Source organism: Megalops cyprinoides, chromosome 5 (genome assembly GCF_013368585.1).
Source record: "Megalops cyprinoides isolate fMegCyp1 chromosome 5, fMegCyp1.pri, whole genome shotgun sequence".
NCBI classification, from domain to species: Eukaryota; Metazoa; Chordata; class Actinopteri; order Elopiformes; family Megalopidae; genus Megalops; species Megalops cyprinoides.
This window is the reverse complement of record NC_050587.1, coordinates 27640615-27666192: the sequence shown is the minus strand read 5'-3', so window position 1 is coordinate 27666192 and position 25578 is coordinate 27640615. Positions and strand designations below refer to the sequence as shown.

Here is a 25578-nt window from a genome sequence, read left to right as displayed (position 1 = left end):
TGATTATTATTGAATTAACACTGAATTCAACCTGAAAACAGTAATATTAGGAAAATAAGATAACGATGTTAATTAAGACTATACACAAAATGACCAACCACAAACATACTCAACTGCAAACCTGAAACCTCACACCTGAACAGACAATACCCTTTATAGCCAAAAATAAAAGAAACAAACAAATATATAAATACAGGTTTACAGTAGGCTGAAGTGAAAGTTAGACAATTCTGGCCCGACAATTTGTTCTTTGTAGATCATTGTAGCAAGACCAGCACAGGTCAGGAATAGTGCCATATAAGCCTTGGTGTAGTAACATTTGATAATTACATCAGTGAACTGTTGGCTGAGTGCTGTTGAGCTCATGCCAAAAAGAAAGGCACCAAATTATCAAGGGTGACAGCCCCCCTGAGTGAAAGTCTCCCAACACCAGTGGGTGGCACAGTGTGTGGACAGAGGGAGAAACAAATGAAAAAATGATGAGGACTTATAATCTTTCGCTAACACTTAACGATGCATATTTATGCAAATGCATGCATGTCCACATCTTCACCTTGAGGCAACACATGAGGTATGAACATAATGCCCCTCATTCAACAACCGCTTTGCAAACCGCGGCCCCCTCCACCAGCCCCCGCCCCCACCCCAATTTAAGATGCAACACAGAGCACATCACTTCACCTTCACAGCTGTTACCTGTCGTCTATATGAAACACTGCTGTTGTGTTAACATGGCAAAATGGATGTTTACAGGCGCACACCGAGACAAAGATGTAACGAAAAATATCTTCAAAACGGCAAACAGACATGGAAGAGAGAGAGAGGGGGGAGAGGAAGGTGCAGTTAAAAAATATCACAGCACCTTGTTTGTGTGTAGCCTCTCTCGCTCTGTTTGAGGAGCTGACATAACAGAAATATATTTCTATCCAAGCAGACTGTGTGTGGGGTTTTACTGGCGAATTTCAAAATTCTGCACTTTGTTCAAAGGCAGGCAGTTCCTGACCTAGAATGTGAACCTGTGACCTACAGCGCCAGCCCAGCTGTAAATCCCAATCTTTACAGCTCTGAAGTTTTCGAGTGTGCATTTAAGCTGGTTGTACAGCTCTGCAAACCCCCGTGCCCCAAGCACTTTTTCATAATGCTGCCTAATAATGCAGTGTGTGACCCTTTCTTGGTTCGCCCAGTTCACAGCGGATCCCAGTCAGCCACAGCCCACAGGATCCTTGCTGAATCAGCCTCTGCACATTCGCTTCAACAAACTCGCCCCCAATATGCTAAAATCACGGAGCGGCCACATCGTGGGTGATGATAAATAAATGAAGGTAAATGCACAGGGGTGCTGAGGCTGAGGAGGAAGGCTAAGCTCACTACTGCTTATTTTGATTGACCCCAAGAAGAGAGACTTGTCATTGATGTCAGTCAATCTCTGCGAGCTCCACAGCGCCAGTACACTTTGTGCCAACCAGATGACTTATTCACCTCCCTCCATCATGTTTATTTATTCAGTTTTTTAACAAAAAAAAAAAAATGAGCATGCACAAGTGCAGCAGAAATTTGGAAACAAAAACTCATAGCCAGTTTTGCAAACAGTAATAACCAGTGTTTCTCTACTCCAGTGGAGACCAATGCTGTGCCCGTTTCTACAGATTAGACCTTTTTCAACATTAATGGCAGTCACAGCAGATCATGACACCACTGACCTTCTGTCTCAATGAGATCCCTAATAATACAAGAAGCTGTTAATGCTAAACAGGGCACACTGCTCAATACCCAGAATGCACATGGGAAACAGCTTTTCCCCCTCCATTTGAAAAGATCGGTATCAGCGGAAAGCTATTATACTGAATGATCTTTGCTCTCAAATGTGATGATATCTCAAATACATTTAGAAACGTCTTCATCTAACTGATCATCTGTAAATTAAAACCGGCAAGACTGACCGTCAATTATGCTGGGAATTGGGAGTTTACTCTAGGTGCCTGATTCCCATGGTGCAAAAACACAGTGCTGGAAAATGCACTACGAGAAACTGCTTTTGTGAATTTGTTGGCAATTTTCTATAAAAAAAAAATCACTCTACACTAGTTTAGCACTTAACTCAGTATCTTACTGAGTTCTTGTAATACTTCTTGATAACTACTCTTAGTAGTAGCATTGTGATGCACTTATTTGGAAGATGCTCTGGGTAAGAGTGTCTGCTAAATGATGTAATGTAATGTTGTCAGCACAGTCGGCAAAAATGATTGTAAAGATTGTAACTTCCATCCCTGCAGAACTACCACTTTGACCATCCCCATCACTCTTCTTCACTGGGCAACCTATTTAGGGCATGGCGGTCAACATTCAGGGCCAGTGGTGTTTTGAGTATAACACGGTGGGCTGTTTTGTATTTGCCTGACGCACTGCCTACCCCACACATCTGACAATGGGGCTTTTGATTAAAATCTATGTTAAACCATGAGAGATGCCAGAGAGGCATCTGCTGAAGAAACCACACTGAATTAATTTAATAAACCAACATTTAATTAACAGTGTCAAAAATGTCAGGCAGCAATGCATGTTAGAAAAAACACAGCCTGACAATCAAAACTTAAATGCAGTCACAAACCAGAATTTCCAAAATACAGAGATTTGCATGGCTTGTGAGACTGTCTAATTAATTCCTCTTTCTGTGTTAACTACAATAATCAATCTACCGAATCATCTTCATTACTCAGATGCTGAAAAATGACAGCAAGCAAAATATGAATACAGCTGAGGCAGACTCACCTCCTAACCACGACATAGAGAGAGACAGAGAGAGAGAGAGACAGAGAGGGAGAGAGAGAGAGAGAGAGAGAAGGCGCCAAGAGAAGGAAAGAAACAAAGCCTACCACAACAGACAAACAAGCAGGAATTAAGTACGACTTATGAAATGGCAAAAGAGCGCAGGATTCATGGGGTGATATTTCCCTCAGCTAACCATTTATTGCTTACATAGCAATGGAGTGCGCATTGGAGACCGTCACAAAGAGCAAAGCCAGGAGTGCAGAACCCTCAGAAAGATTTCTACAGGTTATAGTTCAGATCTTCACTTGCGTCCACAGGTATGCACACTTCTGTTGATGCACATGAGACAGTCTTTCTACAGTATGCCACCAGGCTATTCCACCACGCTGTGTGGTCGGCTTCTGACAATTCCCAATCAGCTGTCAGTTCTGCTCCATGTGAGCTCACATCGACTTTCTGTTACACGCATCATCGGTCAAGTGTCATTTACATGAACTGTCAGTGGGTCCATTCAATCAGAATACAGGTAGTTTGCAATGACTGCACCATCACACACATGTGACCTGTGCTGAATAAAGTCATGACTCCCTCATCCTGGGCACTATACAATGATAGGGGTCTTCTAATAGTTACTTGTCAGGCTTGTGTAATTTACCAAACATTCCACATGGTGAAAATGGACTACTCTCTAACCACTCTAACCACTGTTCCTGTTACAACAACTATTTGTGTTGTAGCTTTTCTTTCAACCAAACTACTAAAAGGAATGGATAATTTACTTCAGACTAATTTTATTGCTCTGACAAAATAATGGGGATACTGTACTAGAGAACACACCTGTAACAAAACAAGTGAATTTGGATGAGGCCATCATTTAAAAAGAGCATTTTCCCACAAGACTGCCACCATTTCAAACATATTACACTTGCGCACACCAGCAAAACTACACTGTAAACTAACACACATACGCCCTCAAATACATATATTTATGTATAGTCATTTCACAGACGTAATAAAATAAGCCAATACAGTCATTCAATGAGCACCTCATTCTCTCGTCCTTTGTGCAGCTGTCTTCTCCTTCCTCTGAGCTCATGGAAAGGCCTGTATTGCTGTTAACATCACTGGTAAAAATGTCATTGCACTTGGGTAAACACATGTGGTTATATCCTGATAGGCGAGCATAAAACCAGGTTGCAAAAGACGCCAAACAAGAGATGGAATTCACCATCAATGCTGTACATCCCAACATTATGAAGCAAACATAAAATGCAGCCTTAAATATCTTGTCAAACAATCTAGAGGATCTTCCCCATATTATGAAGCAGGACTCGGCACTTGATTGCTCATACTAAACAACCATAAGGATACAGGTACAGGGACAGTATAAGCTTTGTGCTGTACCTAGCCTGTCATATTACATGAGACTGGCAGCTGACCAAACCAGGAGCCATGTTAAATCAATGCTATCAAAACAGCCTGACAAACTAACAGAAATGGTAAGAAATCTGCATATATCTGCATGTGTAAGCCAAGACGAAGTTTTCAGCTTAACTGCGATCGACTGTAACCTGGCAGTGTCATTCTAAAAAGCTCTGGATACAAGTCAGATTGATTGATGATGCCATTCTGGACGGCCCATGGGACTTCCAGTTTGATTAGGAGCTGATTTCCTTTCATTTGCCTCATGATCAAGTTTCTTTGGACTGAAAATCTTGAGTGCAGGGTAAGAGCAGCTAAAGTGCGTTTTGGTGTGTGAGATACTGCCCTTTACAGGAATGTTAAAATGGGTATAAAGGAGCAAATACGTCTGATGTAGTAACATTACTGACGCAAATCACAATGCTTAAATAATTGATGTTGATGGGTTTGGTATTTAATTTAAAAACCACTCTCTGTTGAGTGGTTTGAACAAAAACAAACCAAGTTTATCTAAATGTACCATCTCTAAAGACCTACACCTGGTTTACTCAAAGCTGCATGTCTGTGCGACAGCCGGCACTTGCTCTGTACATTTTAAATTATTTTAGTTAATTCATGTTTAAAATTTAATGTTTAAAAAATGTATGACAAATTGTGTGCAGGTTTAAAACCAGATAAAAAATATAGCAATGTAGTTTTGTGTCATTAATATTATGAGAAAAATACTCACTGAAAAAAGCACATACTGAATTACTGTTCCGACAGCAAATTCAGTTAGGCTTACAGGTATCTTACAGTAGAATAAAGTCCTGTTCAATGAAGCAATCAGTTTCACATTGTCACATTTAGACATACCTCACTGATTCTGAGGCATTATCAAATCAATAAAAACATGGCAATGTCTTTTGAGAAACAGCCCTCCAGCTGTGATGTAAACCTGCTGAGGAAGTTCTGAGGGATAATAAATACACATCTTTTTCAAATGACAAAAATGTAACATTCTTGACAAAATATATTTGAAGATAAAACATGCACCTGTTGTACCTATGATTTAGACTTCACAGCTGGTTCAACCTTTTGTAGCTGAGAATACCTACAGAGAGCTTTGGAAATGATGGAGTAGTAGAGTAGAGCGGGGAACTTTGGGCAGTATCAATTTGCTACAAGTAAAACTTTGGTGGCAACAATGTTTTTAAGCAATATGATCAAGTTCAACAAACAAGTGAAATACAGTAATTTTGTGCACAACTGTTTTGCCTGCATATCTGCAGGCGCCCTGGTTAAGCCCCTTGTTTTCATTCATTCTGCATTGCTGCAATGCGAAAGAAATCACACAGGATTGAATCTGGGTTGATTATTTTGTTAACTGTATTTGCAAATGAATAATGATAACTAGCTGGCAAGTAACACTCAAGGAAAAGTACAAACTGCAAAACTGATTAGAAAATAATTAAAGCCTACAGACACAAACAGCTAAACTAAAACTCAGAAACAAAAACAATGAATTAGAAAATTGCCAGCACTGCATGATGAGCAATGTTATGCTGGATGCCAACCCTGACAAAAACATTGTGGGACGGTCTCTTAACATTAATAATGCAATGTTATGCACACACCGTGGGAAAATAAATTTGATCATAAATGCTTCTCAGTGATTATATAACCTTTCTCAATTAGAACTGAACCACTTCCCAGTCTCTTAGAAGCTGAGAGGGAAAGCTGGTACCCAGGCCACCTACACAACATACTGTCCGGGAATCCCTTCTCTCTAACTGTTAGACCTGAGCAGTACCTCAGAGATAAGCTCTGATGAAGTGCTTGCCGTTTCTAAGCTGCAGTAAGACTCGTATTAAAGAGCATTAAGCCTCACGCCTGGATCCTGCCCTGACAATTGGAGCCTGTCAAAAGGATCTTAATGACACAGGTTAAGGATGGAAACAGGAATCTGGCCAAATAATCCAAGGGGCTCCACACTGAAGTCAAATTCAGACCAGGAAGATTCTTTCTGCTGTGACAACCACAATGGGGCTTTGAGGGGAAAACTGGGATGGTGTCTTTTTCCTGTCATGGGTGGGAACAGGTCTTCAGTGTTGATAGGGATATCGGACATTCAGCCAACTACGTCTGATTCTGATGCAGATAGCAATATTTCAGATTTTCTTTTTAATTTTTTCTTTCTAGAAAGCACTGAGAAAATTACAGTCTCTGATAACTGTATATTCATCCAAGCAAAACAGTAAGTGGAGGTTGTAAAGAGAATCACTGTAAGAAGGATATTATGCCATATAAAATATTCAATTAAGCTTCAAAAGAATTTCGATAATCTGTACTTTCAGATCCCTGTTTTTTTCATAGCTCATCAAAGTGGATCAACTGGAACAGCGCAAACATGCAGATATGGAACACATTCGCAAAATTATATAAACCAAATATAACAGACCAGAATACTGCTGAATTAGATCATCCTAAAGCATACATTTCAGAGGATCCTCTTCACTCATTTTGTGACCGTCTCTTTAGTATCTGAATGCAGCTGTCAGTAAAAAAGCAACATGTCTCAAAGATGTGCAATGTGACTTAAATGGCAGCTGTATGAGAGTCACTGCACTCCTGGGGATGTACAGTACATTTGCCTGTTTCCAGCTGAAGATCTGCACCAATCCACTGTGAAACTGTGGACTGAACATGGACAACGGAGAGAGGAGGAGGAGGAGGCGGAGGAGGCTTAGCTCAGAGTGCAGGCCGAGCCCTATGGCCCAGATTTGATCCCAGTTGTGTCATTAGATGACAATGACCAGGATCCCACAGTGGCACCACTGACTTCACTCTGGTTTGTTGGCCGTTGAGTTTTCTTGTCTCCCCACACTCAAGCACCCAGCGACTAATCACACTCCTATAAGCCATTCAAAAGAAATCAGTAAATAAGTATCTATCTTCCAATCAGCATTTGCCTCACTGTAGTGCACTCTGGGACTTGTGGTGTGAAATGTAGTCACTGGCAGCATGACAGTGTATCGGAGGATTGTTTCGTTGAAGTCTTCCTGCGCAAGCCTTTTGGAGCCATGTGGAGATTCCCTAAATATTTGCATAAATCACAGAAAGCATAAAAAAGGTAATATCAGAGAATGACCTCCAACATAACCGCTGGAATTTTATCTAGGAGTGAATGGATGCGAGTTGAATTACTGGACGGTTGCAGTTTGATACTACATGTCAGGCATGCTTACATTAGCCAGCCCTATCTACAGGTTACTGTACAAGATACAGTCAATTTCCTAAGTTTGTGTGGTCGTTTTATCATATTCAGTATTCAGAAACTTGTGCTGCAGCTGTATGAGTCACACTTTATACAATAAACAATAAAACTAGCCCACAGGGAATTTCAACTCCGCACTAGCTGTATGCCCAACAATGTATTAAAAGATATGCATAGAAACCAGCCATACCATGGTACCACCTAACCATTTCTTACTTCGACTGTACTGTGTAATTAAGGTTTATACCACAATGTGATGTTTCTCATGGCTCATTTTCTTGATTCTAACAAGTCTGCGTAGTTCAGCCAAAGTCTTTTGTATGCAAGACATTAAAAGGTATTTTGTATATTTAAAACGGAATAAAAAGGGGCAATGGACCCATTCATTGTATAAAAAGAAATGACAGGGATCAAACTAATCATATCTGAGACTCGCCATGCACACGAGAGCACAACCGCCAGCATTTACTGGCTAAAGACCAGATCGTTCCTGAAGGACAGGGGGAACAATCGGTGAGCCTTTCTGCCAGAGGCGAGAGACCCCAACAAAAGGAGAAGGAACATTCATTTGCGGCAGAGTCATTAGTAATCATGAGAGACCTCAGGCCTTCGGCTCTCTGCGCTCGTCTTCTGTACAGGGCTCTGCTTCGAATGCAAGGTGGAACACCGCTCAGACCACTGAGCACGGCATTCAGTCTTACTGCGGGAGAGAAACAGAAGTGCTGAATAAATAGCAATCACGTGCCTATTCCGAGGCATAAAATTCGAGTCTATTATTTGTTAGCGTGCCTCATTTAAAAACCCTATTTGCATGTGGTAAGTCCCGATTTTGTAGTGAGGTATATTTGTGGCCTTGTCTGGAGGATTGGGAGCACACTTACGCTACACCTCTCCACCCTCCCCCTTCCCCTGCACATCTTTAGGCTGCTGATGAGAACACTACGGTACGTTGCGCCGCGTCTCATTTTCGTCGAGACTTCATATTTCCACTGACGTTTCATTTCGCAGACATCGTGTTGCCAGTTCTGCAGTACACACGCTCGGGCTTGTGCGGAGGTGATCTGGCCATACGTAGTTGGCGCGCTGCCTCAGCTGACAGTGTTCTAAAGCTAAAGAGAAAGGCCCAAGGAACATTGACATTTCATTCCATTCCATTGATTGTGTGGTGGAAAAGCACGGCGACGTACTTCGACGCAGCGGTAAACAATTGAACCGAACTGCGACGGGACCCAACCGAAATGAAGGTGACATGAGAGGCTCCAGCAGGTGAGTCACCGTAATGTTTTTCAGCACCCCTGCCCTGGGCTACCCTTTGGGTTGCTTGAAGTCCAAACCTCTTCTCCATTTCCCCCCCGAATGGAATTAAGCAATATATCCATTCTGTCTCTTCCTGTTCCCTTAAAAGCACAATCCTTCAGCGGCAAAAGAGAGGGGAGTCTAGAGAACAAAGGGTAACAATGTCAGAGTAACAGAGCAGGGCAGAGAGCGAAATGGCATCAGCTGTTGCACTAATCACTCTGGACAAGCTGTCCCCGGCGCGGCCTCCATCTGCCAAGCCCTGTGGTAAGAGAGTCACCGTGATCCTCGGCAGCAGCTCCATTCCTCCCCTGGCGAGGGTCATAGTCCCCCTCCGTTGTCCCCGGCGAAAAGGTGCAGTGCCATGGCAACGTGCTCCTGCATGTGACCCGAGGGCCGCGACATACCATCTGGGACATAGCTGCTACAGGTTTTAAATAGTGGCTCTGTCCATCAATCTGTAAATAATGGAAACTGCACTGTAGCAAACGGAAAATGAACCCAATAAACCATAATCACACCTGTGTGCACGGTGGGGACCTTGCAGATGTTAAGATTGGATTTATGGGCTTGAATACTGGCAGCGTACAAATACAAACAATATTCACTGAATGATGTATTTTATAATAGGATTATTGGTACTTTCAAACACAACGCGTAGGCATCTTTATGGCATACTATTATTATCGCGCCCCAGTGGTGGAATGAACTCCGCACCCCCCTGAGAACACCTCCTTCACTCCAACCCTTCAGACATGGGCTGAAGACACACCTCTTCAGACTCTACCTGGACTGACACCCTTGCCATTTGACCATGTAAATCTAAGATTCTTGGCTCGTACTTGTAGCTCTCTCTTACGTTGTATTTGTAGCACGTCTTTGGCCTAGGTAGTATAGTAGTTCTTTATTTTCCCAGTGACTGTATCTGGTGTATGTAACCTTAGATCAAATTAGTTCTGTCTCGCCACACTGACCTTGCACTCAGCTTCAGCACAATCTGCATTGTATGACCTGTACACATCTTGCCCTTGTGCCTGTTGTTTGCCCACTATATGCACTTTTGTACGTCGCTTTGGATAAAAGCGTCTGCTAAATGAATAAATGTAAATGCAAATGTATTAATGTTAATGACTGAATGGCTTAACCTGTAATATCTGAAAGGGTTATCCAAATATTTTTTTACACCAATATTTACATTCCCAGTCTAAAGCATCATAAATTTCCCATCTGACTTGCAGTTTCAACTAAATTTGTGCATACATATCCACACAACTTCACTGTTCAGCTGATGCATCATCAGCGATTAACTCTGAGCTGCAATGACGATGTGGCAGTGCACACCTCAGGCACATGTAATGACAGCTAAACAAAGCTATGTGCCCTTGTTTACAACACCTACACTTGTTGTAGATATCATTAGCTCTTTCATCAGCACTGCCATCGATTCCCTACCGAGCAAAGTCAACATGAAAGCACAAAAAGGAAAAAAACATGAACTAAAGGAGCCCAGAAACCTACTGGATTAGCTTTAAAAGGGTAACGTCTAGTTACAGTCCCTGTGAAAAAGCACAGATAAATGAATGATCACAAGGGAAAGGTAGAGTCAAACCCAAAGGCTGTTACAAAAGTCAACTGAAAGGACTTGAAGAAAGAGGATGAGCGTTGGTCCTACAGTGCAGTTCTCCACCAATATGCATCTACATCCTTTCACTGATTCAAACCCTCATCTAGGTATACTACTGGCGTAATACTAGTGTATTTTGCTGGTCAAGAGACAAATCTCTCAACTCTTCCCTCACTTTTCTTCCGTGTATTCCTACACTATCCTTTCATCCTAACCGTCAGCGTTACCCTATTTCAGTAACTAAGTTCTATCTCCCTCACGCTGTGCAACCATTCCTTATTGCAAGGACTCACTACCAGTTAAAGTATTGTGGTGCCAAGAGAGGCTGGGCACCACAGATGTCTCTCCTTAATTAGAGCTGTGAGCGACAAGTACCCTAACTGCGCTTCCCCTCACATGCCTGCGCCTTGCTAGAGGCGGGCCAGCAGGGGCTGGAGAGGCCGGCCCCTCCCTCCCCCCCAGGGAGGGGCGACCTACGAGCACCCAGTGCCCTCTCAGCTCAGAGTGGATGATTCTCTCACACTGGGGGGTGGAAATTATGGGGATCGTGCCCACGACTGCTCCGTCAGAACACGCGCCAGGGCTCCGCCTTCAAATGGAGCAGGGCTACAAGACACAGGAAGCTGGAGGGCTTCAAGAGCTAGCATTAAAGCTGTGGGCAAATACAACTGCCACACATCAAGTGCAGTTAGAGACCTGGAGACTTCCTGGATGAATGTTCTCCAGCGTGACAAGGGGGCGCGTGCCGTTACCTTGCTGAGAGATGAAACCACGAAAGGCCTATGGTTACAGCACATTTCGCATCATTCCAAAATCAAACGAACGAAACAAGCCTCCTTTCATGTAGCGCGCATATGCGGAGATGAACAGTGGACGCGCTTGTTTGATTGCGCAGGAGTTTCGAAGCTCTAATTCAATGTTTGTTTTTCCAAATGAGCCTTTCCATCATCTGCATGACAACCTTTTTCAAAGGACCTCCTTTAAGAGCTTGTTAAAAACTCACACGGGGGAAAACAAGCAATCTGTCCATACTCCAAGGTCAGCGCATTTCATCTTCTGAGAATGCCAGAGCCAGACACCGTACATTCAGTTTGAATCCTCTCACTCTAATGATCCTATGATCATTACCTACATTTTGGTCCTTTCACTCTGAGTCTGTTGACAACCTTATATTTTCTTTATTTTTGTCTGCTATCAGCCTTCAGAGGTGGTCAGACTCTAAAATGAACAGCAGAAATAACCCATTTCAACATTAAAGAATAAAAATCAGAGGAAGAAAACATCGTGAAGTGGTTATTGCTTGGAGCCTTGGAGTGAATTCAATTGCAAGCCTTCCATTTCTCTCCGGCTTGGAAAGCCAACACTTTCATCACCCTCAAAGTCACAAAGTCACATTCAGCGCAGTGCAATCCTCCTCTTTAGCACTCATGCGTTTATTTCTTTGCGAGCTCAACAGAAATCTTTTTCCCATTCATACCCCAAGAAATTAAATAAAGGCCTTCTATTGTAATGCCCCTGGCCATCAGTTTGGATGAATAGAGAGATGTGTGCAACTAGACTCTGAAGACGGTGCCTTATGTTACACAAGGCTGTGATATAATCTGGGAGGGGCGGTTTAGTTTGGTCAGGTGGCTTGCCTCTCCACTGCAGAGTGACAGCAGGTGACATACTGTGCATGACTGGGAGCTAAGACAGCTCATCCTCTGGGCTGCTTTTCAAACCAACCTATGCTGACAGTAACATGTCTTTCCTCAAAAACAGACACCATATAAACATACCAAAACCACTGTTTTTCCGCTAGCGGCTGAAATTGATAACCGTTTTTTGGAGAATCATTTCAGTAAATACTCAACTTTGTAAGGACATACTACACCATGTACCTAGCAGTGGAAAGAAGATATACTCCTCTTTAGTTCAGTGGACCCAACAGCCTAACCTCAGGGTTAACCTAAAATACATAATGGTGTTTTGCAGTGGCATCAAAATGAATTTCATGCCAACTGGATATAGCTTGAACATTATATGATACGTTTTCCAAGATACGCTTTGAGCCCCAGGTGGATTCCATCTAAATTTGTCAGGGCTCTGAGATATTAGTTCCCTGCTACTGAAGTTATTTATAGCTCAATATAATCTTTAATCAAGCAGTGTGCATAAAGTTTGTTGGCCAAGACAGGGGCATGAAATAACAGCTCAATAAAAGCCACCCCAGATGCTAGACTTTACCTCAATTACTCCCCTGAAATATTCTACATACAACTAAATACATAAGATAAAACCTAACACATTTTTCCAAGGAATGTATACAACAGCATGTTCTAAACCAAATAATGATATACAATACAAGATAATTTAATAAACTGCTATTACACCAAATACTGCACATCATATTATCATGTATTAATTATAAAAGATATTCCACTTTACTGCTTTTTTATTCTGGTAGCCTATATGCCGTTACACAACTCAAAAAATACACTACGTGGGTCTTCCATTATCAGTTAAATCCCACAGACCGAAATAAAATAGAAAATGAGATAATTTGGACAAGACTGGAATGGAGTGGTTTTCACCTTATTTGGTAATCCTTAAACAGGCAGTTGAGGAGGTACACAGTGGTAGTAAGTGCTCTGTCACAACAGTTAAATTTTGTGTGTTATACTGTGGTGCTATGATAGATGGTGGAGATGTGAAGGTTTAAAAAATCTGCACTTTTGCTTCAATTATCAGTTGGCTAGCAGCAAATTAATATATGCTGAAATGCAAATAATTCAAGAAAATTTAGAGTGTTACAATTGCAAACTCCAAAATGTTGTTTTTGCAAGTTGTGAATTACAATTGTGATTAATGTTTCACTTTTAGAGTTTGCCATTCCCAAGTGCAGATCATACTCTGCACTTCTTCGTATTTAAGGCATGATTCTACCTTCATAGTTTTACACCTTAGTGCGAAACCGCTGAAATGTATCATTATTTGCAATTACAGTGTGTAAAATAGTGGCTAACCTAGACAATACATAATTAATATTTACACATTTTTTCTAACTTCATAAAACTGATTACATCTTGGCAGAGCTTTCCTTATCAAATTCAAACAGGAACTAGTTTTGTTATGGACTTTTTTGTCGTGGAGATTTTGTTGAGATTCAAATGTTCAAATTTTGTAAGAACAATCCAAATACAAAGATTGAAGTTGGCTTTAACTGATAAACATGCACAATTTTTTGACCACTACCATGGCTGGGAATGTCAGCAAGTGAGAGTAGCATGCTGCCATGACACATTCTATTGACGCAATGTTGTAGCCAGTCCATACACTGACAGCCTAGGTTGTCGCCCTATACAATTTCAACATGAACTGCAGTTACTTTCACAGTTACTGTATCTGCCTAGAAGATGGGTGTCCTAGCATTTTTCCAAAGACTGTGGCTGCTTTAAAAAAGATACTTACTTGATCATGGAAATGATTGTTTGCAGGTCGGTATATCTGCAGGGGAAATTTACCAAGACTGCTTTTCACTGGCTGTGAACAACAAACAATCAACACTCCAATTTGGCCATACTGTTAAATGGTGGTTTTGATAACGATTAATATGAATGGGCTTTGTGCAAAGTAGGTCTGGATGTTGAGATTTTATCCTTAAATAGAAACTACACTTTGGCATGATAATTGCTTTGTCACTGGGGAAAAAAGGCAATTATTAATGCAATGTATGATGTATTTCAAGAATCCCACAATATGATTCTTTACGTGTGTAACCACACAAAAGATTTAAAAACGAAGAAGTGAATTTAAAAGCAACAGGAGCATCAGGCTAAAAAGGCTACTAGTTGCCATTCTCTGCCGCTAGAACCTCTGTACCTAATCTGCAATTTAAAAAAAACTGAAAAAAAGAGATAAATTTCTTCCTTTAGATAAGTCAAGAGTGAAAAGCTCAAGCGCACAAGAGTAAAGGCCATACCCCTTTGTATACACTTCACCTATACCATTCCCTACCCACGTGGGTTTTGTATTCATATTTTGTGTACTTCATTAAAAGGTCACTGTGCCTTCTAAGTGGCAACCTCGCGGTGGTATTGTACAGGGCATAAACACTATTGATGCAGACACATATTTTACTCAAGAGCATGGCTCAACCATATTGATCCCAGCCCCCCGAATAGATAGCCACTGCGACTGTGAATATGTCTGCCCTGGTCGATATAGTCCCTTTGAAAAATGAGACTTTGCTCTTCTGTAAGAAGTTTGCTCTCCTGTTTAACCTGCTTCTAGGAGAGCTGCATAACTAGCACGACTAAACAGTTCAATTTTTATTTCCCTGCTGTAAACTATTCATGTTGACAGTGCTATAAGCTATCTAGACAAAAGAAAAAATAAATAAAATCACAATCAAGCGTAAATTAGTGGTGTGATCACAGCGTGAAACAATGCATCCATTGTTTGAGATCTACAGGTCTACATTGGCTGCGATTAGCCTGTACATTACAAATGTCAGTTGGGGTTGGGGTTTATCCCGTTTTTGTGATCTGCCATAGTCAGTCGTACAATCATGACCTGTAGATAGGACACCAGCCCGGTGTCTCTGAAATGCTCAGCACTGGGCAGGGATCAGAGGACACTACTCTATGAGCATACAAATCTCCCAATATTCCAAGCACACTACCCATAAGAGGAGCTCGCTGAGGAAGGGACAACATTTCAATTCTGTTATGTAAGCTACACTGACTACTGTTATGAAGTCAGCACTTTGGGGAAAAATTGACCCGTCATGACTACCCCAGAAGAAGAAAAATGACTGTTCAATAAACACTTAGTACACCCAAGCAGATACTAATTCAGATTTATTTTTTTGAGAATACAGAGAAACACAATTAACGTCACCCTGCTTGGTTTTAGAATCATTACATCTGTGTTTTAAAACAAGCCCCATCACCCATGAGTCTTTGTTAAATCTTAACACGGTCACCCTTTTATCTGTCAAAGACACTCTGATGCATGTTAATTTTCACTACTGATACTGTACAACAAATAAAAGTCCTTTCAGAGAGTGGCGCTGTGTACATTTTATAAAAATTTGTGTAAGTGGTGCTACCAGTCATGCCTCCACATCATCCCTTACACTCAGCAGTTGTGCTTCAAGGAGAGAATGAGATGTGTTCTCACCGTTTTCCTATTTATCTAAAAAAAAACTGCAGGAAAAAGTACACTTTATTGTTATGTACCACCACTGAACTGTGAGCACCAATCATTTCCTCACAGGTATGTTGATTATCTTCCAATTGTGTCTAATCAACAGCATTTCATCTCAGCTCATAATATTAATCTTAAATTCCATGCAACAAAAGGATGCTGTATCAGTTAGTTAACTGCTCACATCCATCAAAAAAAGAAATTTATTTTCTAAATAACAGTTCCATACAAGAACAGAAACATTTTTGTCACAATTGTCTTAATTTCAGCGTTTCTCTTTGCAGAGGGAAAATGATTATGCAACTGTCTGGCTTTGCGTTTTAATAGTATGGTCACGTTTTTTTATTTCCAGGAGCATCACAAGGCATCCCTATATTTCAATAGATAAGTCATCTCTGGCTATGGAGAACCCAGCACAGCAGGGTCAGTTTGACTGCAGGCTTGAAGTGCGGAGACAGATAAGGGAAGTCGATATATAACAATTATCTGGAGTACTCAAGTGACTGCTGAAGTCCTCCCAGCCCTATTTATACACACAAGCTCATAGTATTCCCTCTACTTCTCTAGTGGCGAAAAAATAAGGGGAAGAATCATCTGCAGACTTTGTCAATAGCCTGTCCATTTTCTTACACAGGAACACTCACCGGAATTGTTGACTAGCACTGCATCCGAACTTTGAGCTGGTGATCTGTCCAGAGTGCTGTACAATACATGTACACCGTTTCAGATACATACGGTATCCAAATTCTTTCTAAAACTGTCATGCTAAAACTTCCTGAATTTACAGTGTCGGTCATAAAAGGAACGCATTTGTAAGAAACAATCACAACATCATGTACGGAGATGTGATGCTGCATTAACAATTCCACGCTCAAGTTAACCCTGCAATGAGTTGCTGCAATTATTAAGAGAGTGACTGGCATTTTGAGGAACACGCTCACAACTCCTGCTTTGCTATTAAGTGCTGGCGAGTGTCAGCATCTGATGTAACCAAGTGAAAACAATGTGTTTGGAGATAAACACACGAGAATATGAGTGCGCCCTCATTATGTATGATTCTCAGATAGCCGTCCAAAAAAACAGAGCGAGCGAGAGAGAGGGAGAGAGAGAGAAAAACGGCAGCAGCACTGCTAAGACAGCGGCACATTCACAATTAATGATACAAGCATTCACACGTACACCCATAGGAAGATGAATAAATTCACTCTTTCAAAGACACAGAGGAGAGGATGGGAGGGGCACTGGGGAGGGGTGGAGGGGAAGGTGGTGGAAATGAACTATTTGGAAACAGACAGTGCCAGAGGGAGTGAGACGGGGAGAGAGAGAGAGAGGGAGGGAGAAGAGGAAGAAAGAGAGAGTGAGCGAGAGAGAGGAAGAACATTCAGGGACGGAGAGAGAGGGGGGAAAGTTGAGCTGGACTCACCGGTGAGGACGGCCTTGGCGGAGGGGTCAGCCAGGTCCAGGGCGGACTTGCCGTCGGTGTTGCGGATGTTGGGGTCGGCCCCATGCTGGAGCAGCACTGTGCAAGGGAAACACAAGCAATATCTCAACTCAGGCAGACACAGGCTGCTGCTGCTCCCGCCGCCACTGGCCGCTAGCGCTCTCCTTGGCATGGTGCAGACATAAACATACATCGCACGCGGGCACGTCAAGAGAGGGGAGGAAAAGAGCGGCGGAGAGAAGGGGGGGCAGCAAAAAAATGTACACTGCAGTAAGACAGAGGAGAAAAAAATCCCATGTTATTAAAGGAGTCAGACTCCAGGCAGGACCATGTGACTGGATCTCAGGTATGAGAGCGGAATATCAAAGCATTTTTTTTTCATTGCTTTCCCTCTCTCTCCCTCTCCTGCTCCCTGGAGAGAGGGAGCGCGCTTTCCAGAGGGCTGCTTTTTAATCTCCCCCAGCCAGCGAGCCGGTGGCTCAGAGGAGCGGCGCACCTCCAGCGGGCAGTGTCCCCGAACTGTCTCTACGCTCTTCGTCTCCCCCCCCGACGACGCACGAGCTTGCACATCTCCCGTCCCTCTGCCCCCCCCCTCCTTCTACCGCTCTCCTCTTCACTCCCGTTTGCTCTCTCCTGCTCTCGCTTGTGAGCTCTCTCTCCCTCTCTCCGTTCTGTTTTTCTCCCACCCCTTATCACCGGAGCTTTGATTCAGCGCAGATGCGTGGCACCAATTGGGGGCCAGGAGTGTTTTCGGGGAGAACTGCTGGAACTTTAAGAGGAGAGCCCCTTCTCCCCACGCTGCCTCCGCTGGCTGCGAGCCAGGCGGGAATACGGATAGGCTGAAACACAGAGGAACACGCTGGGAGACGCTGCCCTGCGCTCTGACAGAGGAGAGGGAGAGAGGGGGATGCGCTGCTCACACTGCTGCAGAGGTATTCAACACACACACACACACACACACACACACACACACACATACACATACACACACATACACACACGCGCGCTCACAGGGGGAAAAAAAAAATACACAGACAGATAAACACAGAAAGATGTGGACTCAGAGAGACGTGCTCACTGAGAGAGTTATTGAAGCGCTTGGGCGGCCAAAGGGCAGCACACCTCATTCACTCTTTCCAAACACCCACGAGCTCGTCCAGTGAAAGACACCGTGCTCTCTAGTGACTGTTCCACATTCTTTGTTTGGGATATGTGGGTGTCGCCCACTGCTGTTTTCAGAACTCAGCTGCCCGCTGTCATCCCTCTCCACACTCACACACACTACCCCACACACAAACATCCTATAAATGTTCAACTCCTCGTGGACAGGTGAGGACAACAATCCCAGCACTTTTTTTTTTATCCCTAAGGCAGCTTTTCATTAAAAAGTCGTGTCTTGTTTATTACGGGGCTGTGACTGAGGGCGAAAGCGCTCAGAAGGAGTACGCTTACATACGATGTAAAATTAAGCACTGGATTATTCAAGCTTTCCTTCACAGATGGTTGCCGCTTCTTTGCAAATTACAGTCCTCTGAAAGACATTAAAAAAAAAAGAAAAAACAACAGAACCTGTACTTGGATGCAACTGTGCCAGAGCAGTGCACACACTCCCTGCCGGCACAGAGGAGACCGCGTAAAGCCCACGACAGTGATGGGGTGATTAAAATTCGAAGGGGCGCCTCTGACAGCTTGCCTATCTATCAGATGTCAAGCGACATCGTTCTGGAGCTGCCTCACTCTCTCTCTCTCTCTCTCTCTCTCGCCCAGTCATCCCCTCCAGCCCGGGCGCTCCTCCCGTTCCCATGGTTTTCTGAAGGCAGCGCGCTAACATGCATGCACAAACAACAAATGGGAGACGGAGTGCTCGGAATACAAAAGCGAGCCGGCGGAGCTCCGGCGAGTGGGGAGAGAGAGGACGGGAGCTGGCGAGCGCGGCCAAGCCTCTTGCTCGGCTCCAGAACGCAGGTGCCCCCGGAGCACAGCAGCTGGTCACAGCAGCATGCGCACAAGCACAGGGGCCTGGTCACAGACTAATTAGATGTTGGTATGTGAGAAGCAGACTGCTGTAATTATTATCTGGCATTAAAAGAAGAGATTAATCAAAGCCGCCCTAAGGGGGGGCACAGGTTCCAGAGGTTAATGCATCCCTGAGCAGACAGCAACTCCTCTGTTATTTTTGCAGTAAGAGTGTTTGGGAACGCAGGGTGGTGGGGAGGGGTGACGTGGGTGATCCCTGACACCACCGATGAGTGAAGCCAATGATCCAGGGGAGACAGATTCACAGCTGATGTAAAGCTAATTTCCTCCTGACAAGGAAAGCAGCATGAAGACAGACAAGCAGGAGGGGGAGGGGGCGGTGGGGACGACCAAAAATGAAACCAGTCACCCTCGTTTGGTGACTTTTCACCAACCCTAACGCTTCACTGGGGCTGACCTGCACAAATCGGAACCTCTGCAGCTTCGTTAGCCAGACAACCACTGGAAAACCTTTTTCGGAGCCGATCGATTTTTTTTCTTTTCAACCACTGGACCCTGACAATAGAATGAGCTTAAAAACAAGGAGATGGCATGAGGCGCAGGCGAGCACCGCGAGACAGACTTCATCTGGGGCCACGGGGCGGCATCGGCGATTCGGGTCACTCCACATCGGGCCGGACTGGGCTAAATTACTCCAGCCTGTCATGTAACGCGGAGGCAGCGGAGCAGAGACGGAGAGGTCTTCGCGGGCCAGAGCCGACACCTGGCGAAGGAGGCTGAGAGGCACGCTCATCTCACACGCACACGCCGCAAGCGACTGCTGCAGGAAAACAGCACAAAGAAGCAGCATCATGCCACTGCATAACTGCTCAGCTCTGTGGCTTTCCTGACCTTTCTTTATTGCATTATTGATTCATGCCTGAATTTCACAATCCCCGGGAAACACATGGCTGTAAGTATTGATGTCAAGATAAACATACCGACATGTGTGCACGTTCAATACCAAACAATCACATAAGCTTTTTTTTTTTTTATTAGAAATTGAAGTACACTTCCTCAAATGTAACTTCCACCCCGGGGTACCTGGATGACATTCAAAATGACTACAAGACACAGTCATCTTACAAAATTCTAAGAATGGAATTTGGATATAAAATAGTCCTTCATGTCATGATACATGTGAGATAAGACCTTAAAGCTAAACCAATCATCAAAATATTTTGATATTTCCAACTTTTGATTGCTACGTGGCTGCACGTTGATTAAAGGTTACGAACAGCACAAAATGTCTGACTGAATATGTAAGATACTTTAAGATGTGATGACATTCTTTCATCAGGTCTGTTGACCACAGAAAAACACTGTCTTACATCAACAAATCTGACGTCCACACTGGACCTTTCATTAAGTTATATTTGGGTGTTCTGTGAATGGGCCTGCAAGCTCACATGAAGTCAAAACAAGTCAGAAATTTGAAATTAAGACAGCTAACTGGTCTCCCATTTCATTTTAAGCTGTACTCATTGGTTTCAATTAGGGAGAAACCATGGCACAAACAACTTCTATGTAGAGACATATTGCTGTGTGCACCAATCTTCAGACACAGGAAAAGAACACGGAATGGTAGGCATTCGCATGCCCTGACCACTTCAGAGTCTAGCTGGATATGTCACGTTCCATTAATTATGCTTTAAAATGCTTAACTTCTTCTAGAAAACGCTAGTTTGCTAAACCACGTTTTGCTCACGTAACATCTCCTGACCCATTTCAACTAATTATCAATATACAGAAAAACTTACTAACTGGTTTATACATTAATCAGGTCATGCAGTCCCCAAGTGACAGTTCGTTCTAAGGATATAAGGAAAGTCTGCAAAATGAGAGGATAAACTATTTCCAGCATGTTTGTTATGATCTGTACACTGCATTTTAAGACACGACACAGGAATTGACAGTGGACACACAATATTGAACATAAATACTGAACAGGGAGGAATCATTAGCTACGCTCCTAAAGCATCACATTTTTGTATTTATCAAGGAAAACCAAATAAAATATTGTGTAGGAGGGAGTGTGATGTGTCAACACAAGCAAATAGTAGGCTGCATAAAAGTATAAACAAAATGTGTTTGTAAAAAACACAGGCAATGAGGAAAGGATAATTTACCATTAATCTAAGTGACCATGTGCTCAAGTACTCAAGAAGCCTTGGGCACAGTCACCTTAATTAATTTGGTGAAATAGTTTACACACCATTAACGGAGACAAGGCAGGAGATATGGCAAACAGCTACATTTACATACAAAGAAGTGAATGTTTGTGACATAAAAAAATCACTGATAGTAATATTTACCTATTCTATTTGTTTAAAATATTCATCATACACTATTAACAGATGTCTTCTTTACATGGTACATAAACAATAATTAATCATCCAAAAGAAAAATATTGGTGGGGTAAGCAAAAAGGCATAGCAGGTCAGCGTTTCCGTAGCAATATTCTAGGATAGCGGAGCATCATGATAAAAATTGAATTCAGTAAATCTCAGAGTTCTGGAGCTGCAATCTAATTAGCAAACTTATCTGTCCATAAAGTAACACTCCTCTGCCACCTCCTGAAAGGTACTACAGCACCCTGTGATTGTTTGGTTTGCTGTGAAATATTCCTTTATGCAAGTCAGTCATTTTATAGTAAAGACATTTAACTATGAAACACGACTGGCCCAGAAGTTAAGGCCAGTTAAGTGAAATATGAGACATGAGGACATATTAGAAAGGAGTAATGTCAAAGCAATGTACATAGTTAAATGTCTTTATTATAAAATAGTTTTATGGACACACAAATCCAATACCGGACAGTACATTAACACTTGTATGTGTTCTTATTAGCACACGCCCCCAGCAATTTGATACTATCAAGCATTAAATTCTTAAACATTTTATTGTAATAACCAACTTCTAACATGGGAGTCAGAAGAAATGATGCCAGGAATGAGATATTAAGTGTTTAAACTCAAGATGCACCCAATCCCCACTGTTTTCCTCGCAATGGTTACCAATGAAACCTTTTGTGCAACTAAAAAAAATAACAATTGTGACTGCTCACAATTCACTGTAGCTCTAGAACCCTGAAAGAGTTCTTCACAGAGGATCAACAAGGTTGTGAGATTTTATGGCAGCAGTTCTCATACTTCAGTTTTTGGCAGACCAATTGTAAGTGCTGGAAATCCTTGGACTGCATAATGGCGCAGTACACTTCAAAAACTTGTCAGGGAGAATTTTTAACTTTTCCCACATAACCAGATGCCACTCTGTTGCACAATGTATAAAGACTATATGCTCCGGTCAGTGGCGCTCTTTACACACTGGCCCTACGTCAACAACGCCCACAGCAGATTTTAATTGCGTATTGTGAGCTTCAAAGAGGTTCTAGGCTTTAAGCAGAAAGACACCCCAGGAAGGTGATTCATGACAAAAAAAGAGAAAGATTTATATTTTGTTTGTTCTCTACCGCCTGCTATTCCTGGAGCCTGAATTGATCTGTGAATCCTGATGATGGCCTTGTGACAGTCCTCCGCAGGTTTCTGTCCCAACAGGGTGTCCATCTCTGTCCCTCTCCCAGGGTCCAGCACAGAGTTCATTTTTAAGATATGTATACAGCTGCTGACAATGTTACATTTCACCCATGAGTTGCTGCAGTGTGCGTCTGTGCCGTTTGGACTCATAACACGTTAGCGGACCTCCTTCAGCTTTGATGATAACATCAGACATGGTGGGCGGCTGAAAGCACACACTTGGGAAAGACAGGGCTATAGGCTACAGGCAGAAACATGTGTGAGGCTACATAATTCTCTTTTACGGAAAATATATGCCCTATAGCTAGGTAAGACGTAATTCATTGCTTGGTTGTGATAAGGAATTGGTCTAATTAATGAAGAAAATAGCTGCTTAATGAGGGTTGAGCTTTACTCAAGTCTGATATCATACACATGAAATTCAAATTCAGCAGGATTTACTTTCAGGGTGAATTTAAATATTACAGAGAACAAAACAATAATCTTAGTTGCATTAATATGACCATCGTCTGCATTTGCTACTGCTGTTAAGAGCAAACTGTGATTTTCTCTTGCACACTCAGAAATTGTGTCTTCCCTTGAAAAAGAAATAAAATCAAACATCCAACCGATAAATAAACATGCACTTCCCACATATTGGAATGCATTAAACCACAGCGGACGACAGCGAAATGGCTTCTCTAAAAGAGGGATTACACCACACTATCCTGTGTTCTGCAATACAGAGGCTGTACCATTAAGCATTTTACAGCACTGAACATGGATTTTATTATGCACTGTATATTCATTAAGACTGAATTTTCAACTTCAATTTTGAACATCGGTCTTCTCTTAATAAAATGCTCAACAAGGCTTAAAATCTGCTTTTTTGGTTTATCAAAAAAAAAAAACACAAGATACAACGTTCAGCATGTAACAGGCCGGTGCCTGGACCAAGGACCCTTCAGTGGCAATGATATCATATCAGGAGATTGCCATTATGTGCCAGACACACATCCCAGCGTGCCTACTCCTGCCATCAGAGTCCTCTATTGTCGTCCACCCCCCCACCCACCCCCCCCCAAGCCCTACCCCCTTCACACACCCACCACCACTACAGAAACTGCAACTCTGATCAGAGGTGATAGATTCTGCCCAGAAAAACTAGCAATCACAGAGCTCTCATTCCTTCCACAATCTCACAGAGGGGAACAGATAGAGGAATCACGCTGAGTGGAAAAGAATGGAACACTCTTCTAAGAGCAACAAAGCATCTTTTTGCAGGGTCAACACAAGTGATCTAACTTCTCAATTAAAGAACGACAAAACAGATACAACTTAACTCATTTTCAGTGAAATTGAACAAATTAATCGCATATTCAATGAACTGGCTTGAGACATGTCCATGTCCAGGACCTAGGGCTGATTGGTTCTATAGAAGTGAGTGAAAGCTGCCAAATGCCAGTTCAGAATTTTTAAAGACGGACGTCAATAAAAATTGTGCATTTTAATCTGATGAGCCATTTGGGAATATTCTGGTAAACACACTGGGGTCAGTATTCCTTAATACTGGAAAAATGTATACAAATGGCATTGAACACAGATTTCAGAAGGCAGGTGGAATATGTCCTCACAAACAGGGCGGGGCACTGGTGTTCTGAAGGTGCACAAAGACCACCCCATCAGGTGAAGGTATAGCCAGTACTTAGGTTGAATACAAATGAGGCAACGTGACAACTCGCTGTTGTGGGTAAACAACATCTGCGCTCTCCGCTTGACGCAATCCAAGCTGCGAATTCGCCGTCCTCAGCTGCTATGCTAGACACAGCGTTTTTCTAGCGGTTCCACTGTAGCCCACCACTCACCGCCAACGGTTACAATGTATCTGCAAAGTGGACATTTACCCTGGCAACAGTATGGATGGTGTACATTATACATTTCATTTAGTCAAACTGCCTCTTTATCAGCAATGTCTGTCTATATTCAGAACTTTGGTTGAAAGACTACATGCAGTTTTTTTCATTTTCATTTAACCACCCAGGTATGGTACATATATCTCATGGTGAAAGACAATTTTAATTCTCAGCAAGGCTAGTTACGCTAGCATTATATGACCTAGGGCCTGTTTAAAATCAGAAACCCATGCCATACACCACCCATGCACTGGCTCAGGAGTGATCAGATGGGAAACCAGATGGGACAGTCTGCAGACTGTCGTTTATTTTGGGAACAAGCAAGAATGCTTTTTCAACATCTAAATCAAAAGTAAAAAAAATATTTGACAACTCCTCACCGATTCTCTGTACAAACTAAACTACTAAAGAGAAAGTAATAAATCAAACGTACAGTGAGGAAAATGTGCATTTCAGCGGTTTTGTGTCTGCTCGCCGGCATGCGTCCACCACTCCCTCCATTCCTCTTATGCTCTCACTCCAGTCTCTCTTTCCAATATCTAAGCATTCAACACCTGGACACCGGGATTTCGGACAACAAAGACCCAAGCGGTAACTTTTTAATATACAGAATCTAATATTTTGACAAATTCAATGAGGGAAAATTTCAGTGGAGTCTGTCTTAATTTTAATTTTTTTTTTATTTTGGCTCTTTTCAGTATTAAATTGTGTAAAGGGTTAATTTGCCACCATGAAGTAGGCACATTTGAAGGGCCCACCAAGGTGCCGCTGAATGGTTCTGGGAACGTAGAATGGCCACTAACACCACTGCATTTCTGCATGTTTATGTGGAGGACCCCCACTTGTGGGCTGAAGTGTACCAAATCCAAATTAGCATAAGGTGAATGCAACCAGACAGGAAGTATTTAGCCTCTGCACTCCGTCTGTACTCGTAATTGGGCAATAATCCACAAGCTATATTGTGTAGCAGAAGCGCTTAGCCTAGGACTCCCTCCATAAAAGTAGGTGAATGTGACTACAATGGCTGGAAAATTATTGCTTTGGTTTCAGTCTGAGTATTACTGAACTGAGGAAAGAGGTAAGTGGGCTAAGGATTCTCACCATTGAGATACCTTCTTGCTTGTTTGTTTCCAATG

General features: G+C 42.6%; 1 protein-coding gene across 2 annotated transcripts in view; it reads right to left on the bottom strand.

Annotated features, from left to right (window-relative positions):
* The window catches only part of tnksa (tankyrase, TRF1-interacting ankyrin-related ADP-ribose polymerase a), a 111782-nt gene that overhangs the window by 70469 nt on the left and 15735 nt on the right, over positions 1-25578 (bottom strand). For both annotated transcript variants that reach the window (XM_036528289.1, XM_036528290.1), the window contains exon 3: positions 16981-17076. In XM_036528289.1, the coding sequence (XP_036384182.1) occupies positions 16981-17076 (96 nt within the window). The remainder of the gene's footprint in view (positions 1-16980; positions 17077-25578) is intronic.